Source organism: Ciconia boyciana, chromosome 12 (assembly GCF_034638445.1).
Source record: "Ciconia boyciana chromosome 12, ASM3463844v1, whole genome shotgun sequence".
NCBI classification, from domain to species: domain Eukaryota; kingdom Metazoa; phylum Chordata; class Aves; order Ciconiiformes; family Ciconiidae; genus Ciconia; species Ciconia boyciana.
In genome coordinates, this window is record NC_132945.1 from 24,159,423 (window position 1) to 24,171,462 (window position 12,040).

The window sequence follows — 12,040 nt, forward strand, 5'->3', positions numbered from 1 at the left end:
ACATCAATGCTTTGAAGCGCTGGCATGCAGTTAAATAAACCCTGTTTGCATGCCTGAGATTAGTTGCCTTTGCACAGAAAGATTAAGTTCTGGTAATCCTCGATGGCAAGAGGCACACCACTCGCTTTCCTTGATTCTGGAAGCTTGTACTCAAAAGAAATATTAACTTCAGACAAGCTAATTATTCTAGCAGGGCACTGTCAAAATTAAAAAAAAAAAAAGAGACACACAGAGTCCCTTTCTTCTTTGACCCTGAACACACAGCGTTCAGCAATACCAAAGGGCTACCTGCAGTGTTCTCAAGTGAATGGCATATTTTCACAAATATATATCCACAGCAGCAACAACACAGAGACTTGATCAAGGGGTGTATGAGCTGTGCCATTTGCTTACCGCGGTAACCCAAAACAAAGGAAAAAAATTCTTTACCAGTGTGCGTACGCACATACGCCTGTATGCCGGCACAGACCCAGACACTCAACCCTCCTTGCCACCCCACGGGCAGCCCTCGGCAGCCACCCAGCCATCATGCCAAAAACTAAATATTCCACGGCGTGTTTTTAGGATGTTCACATGGCTCTGTCAAACCACCTTCCCTCTCAACACGTTGTCTAGAAATTGTTTTGCGCTAACACTGGGACTGACGGGGCGAGCAGCTCGTCCTCCGTCGCCTGGGGTGCAGAGCTCCAGGCTCAGAGGGGACATGCCCAACCCCAGGCAGCTCATCGGTCACATCCCCCCCATCCCGCCAACCTCACTCACAGCACACCCGGAGAGCAGTACCTGCCGCTGCGGAACAAATGCTCAAAAGCTCACATTTGCAGAAATACATTTCTGAAAGGCTAGGAGAAGAAACGTGTCAGGCAAAGAGATGCGGGACTAACTGCACAGATCTACCAGGGGGAAAAAAGGGGAAGAAGGGAAAAAAAATAAATAAATAAAAAAAGAGGGAAGTCCCAAAGAAAACTCTGGCAGAGTCAGCAATCAGGATGATCAGAAAGTCCTAGCACAAAAACCCAGAGCAAGGGGCCGAGAGCCTCGCAGAGAGGCAGCACCAGCACGAGGACCTGAACAGCTTCATCTCAGCCAGAGCAGCTGGATGCAGGGGAAGGTGCCGCTTTGGGACGGACACGCTGGCACCTGAAGAATGTCAGCAGAAAAGTTGGGGATTAGGGGAGAAATCTCACACCATCTTTGGAAGGTGCACAGAATGCCCGTCTCCAGCAACACCTTATCTTTGAAATTACTCGGCGATTGAACTTCACTCCTTCTACGAGCTCAAGTCACCAGTACCAAAAACATGACCTTAAACTAAGAAACCTGACCTTACAGTGGCTCAGACAGACCTTTCAACACCTTAACGGAGGGGGCTTTTTAATGAGATGTTACAAAATCCCTCAAACAAAGCATTAAGAAAAAGAAAAACCAACCAGTCAGCTTCCAGAGCAGGAAAGAGGTGAAAGGCTGGAGTAAGAAGGAACGCAAGTTTGCTGGACAAACTCCCACCCCCTGCATTTTACCCATCATCTCGCGGCTCTGCTGCAATGTTCTGCAGGCCAGAAAAATACAACGTCTAATTATTGTAGCTGTGCAAGTGAAGTACGGGGGAGCTAGAAAGTGTGTGGACTAATGAATAACCCACCCAAGGACTAACACGTTTGCGTAACAAACGTGGCACTACAGAACAAAAGCATTTCTACGCAGCAGGATCTGAATATACGTTGCTGTTAACAGCTGGACCTCACACACACGACCAAAACATCAGCAAAATAATTAAAGACCGTAAGAAACACATAAATATGTTTTAGTGTAATGCTTAAGGAACCGAATAAATGTGTGCACACACATATACATGAACCAAAGGATCTTTACGGAGTGGGGCTGTGGGAGCGTTACAGCCCACTGGCAGCTGTGGTTATGGGTGTGAGCGTGCCCGAAGCTAACAGTGCTTCCCACGTACAGTCTGGCTGCAGCGGAACGGATCTGGTGCAAGCCCAGTTACACGGCTGGGCACGGCTGAGCCTGCCCGGTGCTCAGCAGAGAGAGAACACAACCGGCTACACCCAAGCGGCTACAAGCTGCTGCCACCTTTATCCCCCTCTTTGCAAACCAACCACTCCTGGAGCATCAGAAGGGGCCGGTGTAACAGTCAGTCAGTTCGATAATTTCTTTAAATACAACTCATTTCTTCCTCCCTCCTGTACCACCTTGTGACATTTTAATTACCACCGCACCCAAAAGGCAGCCCGGAGACTTCCCCCCCAGAAGAAACCTTTCAAAGCAGCTTCCCCGCCACCCAAAGGGCCACCGAGGTGCAGAGCACTGGAGATGCCGCCACCACCAGCGGGTCCCTCGACGCTCTGCAGACTCCCACGGGGGGGTGCTGGATGTGCCACCCAAAGACGTCCCGCTGCCGAGGCCGGGTACGTGCCCTACGGAGCGGCCGGACCGACCCGGCGGCCAGCACCCCCGCCCGGGGCCGGGAAGGACAGCTGGCGGAGCCCGGCGAGCCCGGCGGCGAGGGGAGGGCGCTGCGGCCTGGGCGGCGGCAGGAGAAACCCCGCGGGCGGGGGCCAGCACCGGCTGCCGCCCCTCCGCTCTACGAACGGGGGCACCTGGCAGCAGCGACCCGCTAAAAACGGAGCGCACGCCGGGGCCCCGCCGCTCCAGGCCCAGACCGGAGCCGCCGCCGCGCTCCCCACAGCCTGCCGCGGCGGGCAGCGCCGGGCCGCGGGCGCAGCAGGCCAGCCCCGCGCCGCCATTCGGCCGCACCCGCCGGGGTTGTCCTGGGGCCGAGCCGCGCCGCCCGGGCACAGCGAGGCCCGGAGCCCCCCGCTCCCCCGGCCCGGCCCGGCCCGGCCCGGCCCCGCCCGCCCTCACTCACCGCCCGGCCCGGGCCCGCTCCCGCTCCCGGCGCCGCCACAGCCGCGCTCCGCGAACATCCGCACCGCCCCCCCGCGCGCCCCGCCGCGGCCGCCCATTGGCTGCCGCCTCGCTAGGGGGCGGGGCGCTGCGCGCACAGCACGCCGGGACGGTGGCGGCCTCGGCCGGCGCGCGGCCCCGGGGTCTCCGCCCGGCGGGTACCGGCCTGGGCCCGGGCCTCCCCTGCGGCCGCGGTGGAGCAGCGGGGCCGGCCCTGCAGCCCTCCCCCCGCGTCCCTCTGCGCCCGCCGCGGCCCCGGCAGCGTCGTTCTGCCCCCCCCCCCCCCGCCCCATGTCCTCCCTCTGCGGCTCCCGGGGCACCACCGGCCCCGTCCCAGCGGCAGCTCCCGGGGAGCTACGGCCGCCTGCCCCCGTCCTGGCCCCCAGCACAGCTCCGCGTCCCCCGGCGGATACGGAGGAGCGACGGGCTGGAGAGCCCCAGACCGGCGGGGTTGGCGCGGGCCAGGGCCCTGGCTGCCGGCAGCGCGGTGCGGGCCGCTGCACCGGCCCCGGGCAGAGCCGGCCCCGGGCAGAGCCGGCCCCGGGCCGCCCGCCCGGAGCAGCCGCCCCCCGGCTGCAGCCCCCAGCGCCCCCGGGTTACGAGAACAGAGGCCAGGGTGGCAGAAATGCGGTTTATTCAGCAAGCGGGGGAAGCGCTCTCCGCCCTTCCTCTGCCCCCCTCGGGGCAGTAAGAATCCGTCCCTCCTCACGCCATGGCCTCGGCTGCGCCTGCCCTCGTCCAGCCGCGCTCCTGCGGCCTCCCCAGAGCCCCTGGGCGACGCACGGCCCTCGGCACCCGCAGCGGCACCCGCAGCGGCACCGCACTGCTGGGGCAGCAGCGGTGGCGGGAGCAGGGGGACAGATGCTTTCTGGGACAAGAGGTGAAAGCCGGCACGGTCTCACGGGGAACGGCTGCCGGTCCGTGCTATCCCAGCGGGATCTGGAGGTGTCTTGCAGGAACAGAGACCCAGCTACTCCAGCCTGCGAGCACCCCCCCAGCCCGAGGCCTGGAGAGAGAGGAGACGCAGGCCGGCGCCGGAGTGCGGGTGCTTAGCAAGGGATGCTCCGCTGCAGGGAGCTGCTCTGCTTCCAGCTGCACCGCCTCCTCCACCCGCACAAGAGCTTGGCAGAAGCGTCTCTTCTCCCATCCAAGCCACCGCCCTGCGTCTCTGCGGCACGAGGAGGCTGCCCGAGCCGCGATCCCCACCGGGGATGGGGACGCCGCGGTGGCTGCGGGCCCGCGCAGCCAGGGCTCCCGCTCCCGTTGCTCGCGCGGTTCCCGATCTGCAGCGTCACCTGGTTCTGCGCCCCGGCACAAACGCAGCCGATGGCTTGGCCCCGCTCCGGGGCCGCGGGCAGCAGAACCACAGCGGAGGCGGCGGGCAGCGAGCTCGGGAAGCAGCAAGAGGCCCACGTGCAAAGCGTCTCCGGTCACACCGGGCACCCGCCCGCGAGGCTCCCTGCGGGAAGCGTGCCGGAGGGAGGCAGAGGACGGCTTCGGCGTTACCAGAGGCTCAGTGAGGATGGGTCGGCTTTGCAAAGCAGCAGCCGGTGGAGCTCAGGCTTCACCGAGAATAGGCAGCAAACACATCGTACAGACGGATGATGTGTTGATCCCCAGGACTGAGTCAGACTGGATCCACCTACTAGATCCACCTACGAGGCATCAGGCCGCCCACAGAGCCAGGACTGCTCTGTACAGGCCTTCTCTCGGGCTCGTTCCACGTTGTACAGCTAGCAACGGCATCCGCCATGTGGTACTTGGTCTCGGGCCTTCCCAGGCGGAGGTGAACGCCACAGAGGGCCTGTTGCTTGGGGCTTTTTTTTAAAGGCACTTGTATTTTTGCCTCTTGCTCTAGGATGGGGAAGGCCCCAGGACCAAGGCAGGTTCTGGATGCATGCTGGATATGGCCTTGAGCCTTCATGTCTACCGGTGGGGCAAATGACAGAGGTGGAAACCACTGCTATTTTATGCATAGCACCCTCATTTTCAGATTAGGGTACGTTCTTAGCTAAGAAACCTCTTTTACAGGAAATTTTCTTGCCACATGGATTAAATGGACGTGATTTTACGAGAAGCAATTAAATATCATCATCGCCTCCGGCAGGGTCAGCAGCCTGGCCACCGCTGCAGTGTGGCTGGGCATGCAGAAGCGCTGTGTGCTCCCAGCGTACAGGGACCCTCGCGGTCCCAAATCCAGCCCCCCAGCCCTGGTGGGACAAAGCAGCCCTCCTGCAGGGGGTTTTCCCTGGCTCCACGGCAGCCGTTCCCCCTGCTCCTTCGCCGCGGCTCCGCGTTCAGGCGGTTACTCATTAACTGCCTTTACAGCCCAAGCCAAACAGCGACAGCACAGCCCGTGCTGCCCCGCAGCTCTCCCAGGCGGGCAGCGCCCAGGGCTGCTCTGCGCTCGCCGTGCCAGCTCCGGTGCCGGTACAGCTGCTGCCAGGGAACAGCGGGAGCCCTCTCTGCATCCCCCCTGCCCGGCAGAGACCCCAGACCCAAACCCCTCACCTCTGCCTCGGGTGGGCACAGCCCGGCGTGGGGGTGACCCTGCCGTCTCTCTGGCTGCGGGTTTGGCCGCAGCTTTGGGGGATGGCCCAGGCTGCGGCTGTAGGATCGTGAGTTCGGTTTAGGAGCGGCAGCGACTGGGAGCGCCTGTGGTCCAGATTTAGGACATGCACACACCTCCCAGCCTCTGCTGCCCGGGCCAAGAGCCAAAGGACAGAGCCAACGCTGTGCGAGCAGCCCTGCCCCGGGCGCCTGGGGCTCGTCCCCCGGAGAGCTGGCGCTGCAGGCAGAGGGGAGGGCAGGCAGATCCCAGATCTGGGCAGGGAAGAGCCAGGCAGCGATGGCTGAAGGGTCTTAGCCTGTGGAGCGGGTGCTGAGGGCTTGGTCCCAGGAGACACGAGGCTGCTCTCGCTGAGGCTCTCCGGGCAAAATCTAACGTGGGCCATGCACCTGCAGTTTGGGGTGCCTGGGGCCGGTGCCAAACGGGCCGTGCTGCGGCTCTGCAGGGCTGGGGGCATGCCGGAACACGGCCACGCTGATGCCTGGGAATTAGCATCCAGATTGGTCCCACCCTGTCTGTGATCTCCTCCGCAGCTGGCAGGCCCCGAGTTCATGGTCGCGATGCAGGAGATGAGCCGGAAAGCCGGTGACAGCCGCTCCTTACTGTGTCAGTCCTGGAGCCGCAGGCAGGACACGGTGGGGAGAGACTTGGTGCCTCTGCCAGGGAAACGGCGGCCCTTCCCCAGGTGGAGGAGGACTCTCTTCTTCACGCCTGCAGCCAGCTGGGAGAGCTGCAGCCGCACGTCCTTCTGCCAGTAGGAGTAGAGCAGGGGGTTCAGGAGGGAGTTGCACAGTCCCAGCAGCCAGAGGTAATTCTCAATGACTTTGTAGGGGAAGCACTCGGGACAGGCAGTTTGCACGATGCTGGCGATGAAGAATGGCAACCAGGACAGCGTGAAGCACCCGATGAGCACAGCAACAGTGCGCATGGCCTTCATGTCGCTGGTGGTGCGGGACGGGGGGCAGCCCCCCGCCAGCCCTGCGTGCTCCACTTCCCGGATATGCTGCACGTGCACAGAGGCAATTTTCAGCATGTCACAGTAGAGATAAATGAAGAGAAAGAGCGCTGGGAAGAAGCCGACGCAGAAGACGGTGAGCATGTAGGTGGGGTGGACGACTCCGAAGAAGGAGCACTTCTCGTGGGTGGAGATCTTCTGAAAGCCCGGGGTGAGGACTGGGAGGAAGCCGATGATGGCAGCAACCAGCCAGAGCCCCACCAAGCGCACCCCGACCCGCAGGCCTGTCACCAGCTGGAAATAGTGGAAAGGCTTCCTGATTGCCAGGTGCCTGTCGCACGCAACCAGAATCAGGGATAGGATAGAGGCAGCAGAAGAGGAGGTCACGAAAGCCATTCTCAGGACACAGAAGATCTGGGGAGGATAAAAGGGCTGGGAAAACTCATCCATGACCAGACCCACGACCGTGAAGCCAACCATGGCATCCGCAACGGCGAGATTAAGGACAAAATAGAGCCCCTTGGAGCCGCTCTTCTGGATGAGTTGGAGGAGAGCGATGGCCACCAGCGTGTTGGCAGTGATGATGAGCGAGGCCAGCACAGCGAGGATGGCTCCCAGGGCCGAGCTAGCCATGGTTGTCCCCGGTGGGGCACAGCCCAAGGACGGCACGTCCCCAACAGGGTTCTAGGGCATCCCTCACCTGGGGCTTCTGGGCACGTACGGCTCAGCAGCCAGGCAGCGGCGGGCGCAGCCCCTCGCTCTCGGGTGGTGCGGCGAAAGCCCCGGGTGTCGCGGCGTCTCTCGGGCTGGGGAGCAGAGCTCTGCTGAGCAGCTGCCTGCCGGAAGGGACCGGTGCACTCACAGCACCCGCTGTGCCCACGGAGGTCCCTCCCCTCCAGCCACGTTTCCAGACAACCCTGGAGCAGGCGGGTGAGCAGCGAGCGCCTGGGCAGGAAGCTGCCACGATGGCACAGGGGGTGGTGGACATCCCCCAGGCAGGCACCAAGGACCCGAGCAGAGCCAGTGCCCTGCTTTGACACGGGTGCTGGAACACGCAAAGAGAGTTCCCAACGCCCAGCCCCACCGGTATGCGTAGGTGGCACAGCTCGTGGGGCTCCTGCGGGGTCACTGCCAGACCCAGGGCAGCCTCTTCCCGCAGGGACCGGGGGAACGCCACCGATCCCTTCCCGGAGCAGCGGCCGTGAAAGCGACCTGGTTATAACGGGGAAAAGTACTGACAAGAGATGTCTGCTAAAATACAGATGGAGAAAACGTCTGCCAGCCTGGGCAGCCGGCACGTCCTCGGCAGGCGCAGGTGGGAGACTGCAACGCCCTTGATAAGCGCGGCAGGGAGCCCCGGGCTTCCTCCGCAAGCCCAGAACACAGACGCTGCCATAGCCTACAAAGGGCCCTCCCGAGCAAGCCGGAGCCAGCAGCAGCTGTTCCAGGAGCTGGTGTCCTCTGCCCACTTGCGGATCCACGTAAAAGCAAGCGGCTACCTACCCGAAGCGAGCCCCTCTCTCTCCCACAGCTCCCCCTGCGTGAACTTCTCTGCGTGATCCTTCGGACCCGCCTGGCTGACCCCAGGCTCCATGACACGGATCGCCTCCAAAAGAGACTTCATCCGCCATCGATCGACCTCGCTCCTGGGAGCGGCTTAATGAACTGTACCATAGTACTTTGAATGAAATATATATACTTGCTACTAATACTAAAAAAAAAAAATTATATATACACACTTGCTTTACTCATAAGTGTATTTACCTTACTAATAGTAACTTGTAACAAAGAAATTCACGGAAACAAAGCCTCCGCATCCTTGTGTGTTACAGAATCCTACGAACCCCCTGTCATGTCCTTTAGGCTCCCGCGGGGTGGGTAACCCTCGGGGCTGTGACCGCGACCGCTCCATCCCTTTAAACAAAGTGCCACAAGCCACCTCTCCTGCCTCATGAGCTGGAAAAATCCGAGCTGCCAGGAAACGGGGCAGGTTCGAGCCTTCCTCTGTCAAACAGTAACCCGAGGAGCGCGGGCGGACGGGAGAGGCCGAGAGCGGGGCCGGGGCAGGACGCGGGCACTGCGGTGGGGGGGAAAGACGCAGCAGACGTACGAACTGTGGCCGCTACGGATGGAGCCGGGGAGCGGGAAAGCCCCTTGGGAACGCCCGGGGTCTGCACTGCAGGTGGCCAAGGAAGGGCTCCAGTGGCCTTACACCCTTCCAGCTCCTCCCCTTTCGTGTGCCCAGGGAGACATTTGGGGGGTCTTAGCTCTGATGGGGGAGAGGGTCCAAACGCCACGGCACGAGATCGAGGTGGAGAGGGGCTTAGACAGAGAGAGGAGAAGTGGCCGGACAGCTGGGCGCATCCCCGTGAGCACCTCCTTGCCCCGTCCCATACGTAGTGCGGCGGTAGCTCACCGTGACCGGGCGGTCCTGCTCTGCAGGGGCTCCTCCATCCCACCCCACCAGGACACAGCGGGTATCTCCACAGGACCTGCTCAGCAGCAGCGGTGTCCAGGTGGCGAGACCACAGCTGGTTCAGCAGCCATCACTGGCGGCGATTCCTCCTTCCCCGTGCCCCTCGGCAGCTCAACGCCACCCGCTTTCCCAGTGACAACCCCAAATACTTCAAATCATGACCTTTATGAGACCCCAACAGGCATTTCCCTTTTATCCTGCATCAGTCTACCTGCTTTGATGGCTTTCGTAAAGGACTTAATCAAAAGCCTTTTGGAAACCCAGACAGACTAGATTAACTCCAGCTTCCTGGTCCACATACTTGCGGACTCCTTCAGAAACCTCCCAGCAGATTTGAAGTCTGGATTCCTCCTCTTCCTCATCCATCAGCCATTGCCCTTCCAGCACATCGTAGTCATTTATGTCTCAAGTCTTCATTAGAGTTTCTACCAGTGTGGCAAAGACGTCGCGGTCACTGGCTGGTAGTTTTCTGCAAAAAAAACCTTTTTTTGAACCCCGTCCACGCTTTTGACAGTTCCCTAACGTGAGGAGAACTTTAAACGAGAGGGCTACAAGCAAGAGCTTTGGCCTTTTCATCCTCAGGTCCCCCAGCAATTTGGGATGCAGGCCCAGCCCCCTGCTCACGTTCATGGAACGCCCTGTCCCACCACCTCCTCTGCCAACGTCACAGCTTGAGACCTACCCCCAAGCCTCCCCATCAGAAGCCTCCAACAGAGAAAGCCCTCTGAGCTCTTCCAAGTAAAACCAGACAACCTTCAGCTTGCCTACTACAGTCTTCGCTTTTTTGAGCAGCCCTTTCGCTCCTCGATTGCCCGCCAGCCCCAAGGACCCCCTGGAAGGCTTCTCCCTTCTATTGGAAAGAGGACGTGCCCTCAGATTTGGGGCTTTATCTTGGTTAGCGGATGCCTTTGGTCCCTCTTTTGGTGTTGGCCTTGTTCACTGCCATTTTTCTATTTAATGTCCCAGGGACCATGGATATTTCTACTTTCCACATTTGGGTAGGCCTTTGTTTTCCAGGGTGCCTTGAATACCACCTCTGTGTCAGAGTTAAACCACGTGGACCTTTCCGTGGGTGCGTGGGGAAGGTCCCTTCCAGTGTCCATCTTCGGTGGGATATATATGTACCCTCTCCACTGCAGACTCTAACACTCATGCCTACGCTGTCTTCACAGTGCTTGCAATCATTTTTCAGCCACTGAAGGCAGCAAGATGTCGGTGGCTTCGGGGCACGACCACGGCCCACACTGCTGACTGGGGCAGCCCTGGCTGCGGCAGCCCAGGCACCGCCGCCTCCTGGGGCAGCAGCAGGATCTGCGTCGACACGTGCTTGACATAAGGAGGTACACAGACTGCTCAGCTCTGCTCTCACACGTTACTTGGCACGGCACAGAAAAGCTTAGAAAGAGAAAGACGTAAGCTTCAGCACATAGGACAAACAGATGTTTAGGGAGTGCTTCTAGGAAGGACATCCTGAGGCAATGAACCTCCTCAGAAAAGGCCAGATCTCCAGCAGCGCTACCCCCTCACACAAGCGGTTCCAATGCCGTTTATGGGTTGGCATTTTTGCTTTTAAAACACCTACCAAAATACTAATCTTCTACCAACTGAGACACCCGAAGTGACTCAGCTTTTCCTCCCTGTCGGCTGCAAAGGCAAGATGCTTTCGGGATGAAGGGCTTTACGACCCACCACCTTCAGGAAAGACCTGGCGCGGCGCCGAGGCGTGCTCACAACCAGCCGCCACCTCACCGCCACATCCGCAGAGATCGCCAGCGCCGTACCTTTACCCGCAGTTACTATTGACAGAGCGAGGCAGAGTGACATGTGGCAACATTTACGACAGCCAGTGCAAGCAAAGCTCAGATAAGGGACGTCTCCAGGGGCTGGGGACCACTCAGCAAGCGGAAGGAATATCTCCAAAGCCATCCAGGGGAGCTGATCCAAAGGGAGGAGGAAGAGGGGAAAGCAGAGCCTCTCGCCAGCACCTGACAGCTGAGAAATGCCAACAGCGAAGTGGCCGTGGGGACGCTCCTCCGGCATTGCTGAGGAGCTCCTCGTAGCAGCCTGAAGAACGTGGGCAGGATAGCAACTGCAAGTACCGAAGAACTGTCAGAGGCTCAGTCCAAAAATTAACAGCAGCAGCAGCATCCCATGGGGCTGCACAGAAGAAACGGCTCCAGAACCAAAGTGACAGAAACACTGAAGAAAACCAAAAGAATGTAAGGAACTGCAGTGAAAATACATCTCTCAAATTGACTCGTATTCATCCACCACGTATTTATTCACTTTGTAAAATTTAGAAATTCTTTTCAAGAGTAAAGCCGGGTGAGGCCCATGAACCTTGTCCACTTTCAGTCCACTGCTCCCCATTTCTGGTAGCTTGTAAGTATAGTTTAACTCTGAAAATGATCCTCCCAGCCTACTGAGCTGTGGCCCTGCAGTAATACCTCTGTTCAAGGCATGATTTAAGTCGTGATTTAAGTCCAAGAGCTTATTGGAGTCACCTTCCTTATGCTTGCAGCTGCTCCAAGGCAGCTATGCCTTTGCAAAATCACAGCAAACAATTCTCTCTCATTTGTCCGGGCTGCACTTGGCTGAACGTCCCTTGTGCAATTTGCACAGAGAAAATCTCAGCTTACAGCACACCCAGACAGGAAGCGCTGCTGTGTGTCACAGGGGACCTTCCTCCAAACTAAAGCCACCCCACAAAGAGGAGAGGGAGCAGGAACATAAGAGCTGTTTGCTTTCGTAGCCATACACATTTAAAAAAAAAAAAAAAAAAACAGAAGAGGATGACCAAAATATCTTGCTTCATGTTCTGCTTAGCACTAGCAATGTTAGAACCACTATTTTAAAGCAGTGGGACATCTGAGTTCAGCTTTAAATCACATTACCTCGCTTTAAAAATTATATAGGCAAAAATAATATAAGCAATAAGGTGAAGAGACTGAGGTTTTGCAAACCTGAGCTAAGAGTGCACCACCATAATCTTCTGACACTAACAATTAAACTTTGGGTTAGCAACATTTCTATTGTAGTGAATCCTAAAGATTGCCTTTATATATATACTTGGGGAAAAAAGATATATATAGCATGCTGAAAAAATAGCTTGTTCTCG

The 12,040-nt window shown here is 58.7% G+C and overlaps 2 protein-coding genes across 4 annotated transcripts in view; both read right to left on the bottom strand.

The window, feature by feature from the left end:
- Positions 1-2,977, bottom strand: part of ENOX2 (ecto-NOX disulfide-thiol exchanger 2) — a 60,583-nt gene extending 57,606 nt beyond the window's left edge. For all 3 annotated transcript variants that reach the window (XR_012044722.1, XM_072876735.1, XM_072876733.1), the window contains exon 1: positions 2,885-2,977. Coding sequence is in view for 2 of the 3 variants with exons in the window: in XM_072876735.1 (XP_072732836.1) it covers positions 2,885-2,942 (58 nt within the window). In the remaining variant the exon portion in view is untranslated. The remainder of the gene's footprint in view (positions 1-2,884) is intronic.
- A 3,121-nt stretch (positions 2,978-6,098) lies between these two features.
- Positions 6,099-7,079, bottom strand: GPR119 (G protein-coupled receptor 119). The gene has a single exon (XM_072876702.1). It carries the CDS (start codon positions 7,077-7,079, stop codon positions 6,099-6,101), a length of 981 nt encoding a protein of 326 aa, XP_072732803.1.
- Positions 7,080-12,040: the final 4,961 nt, after the last annotated feature.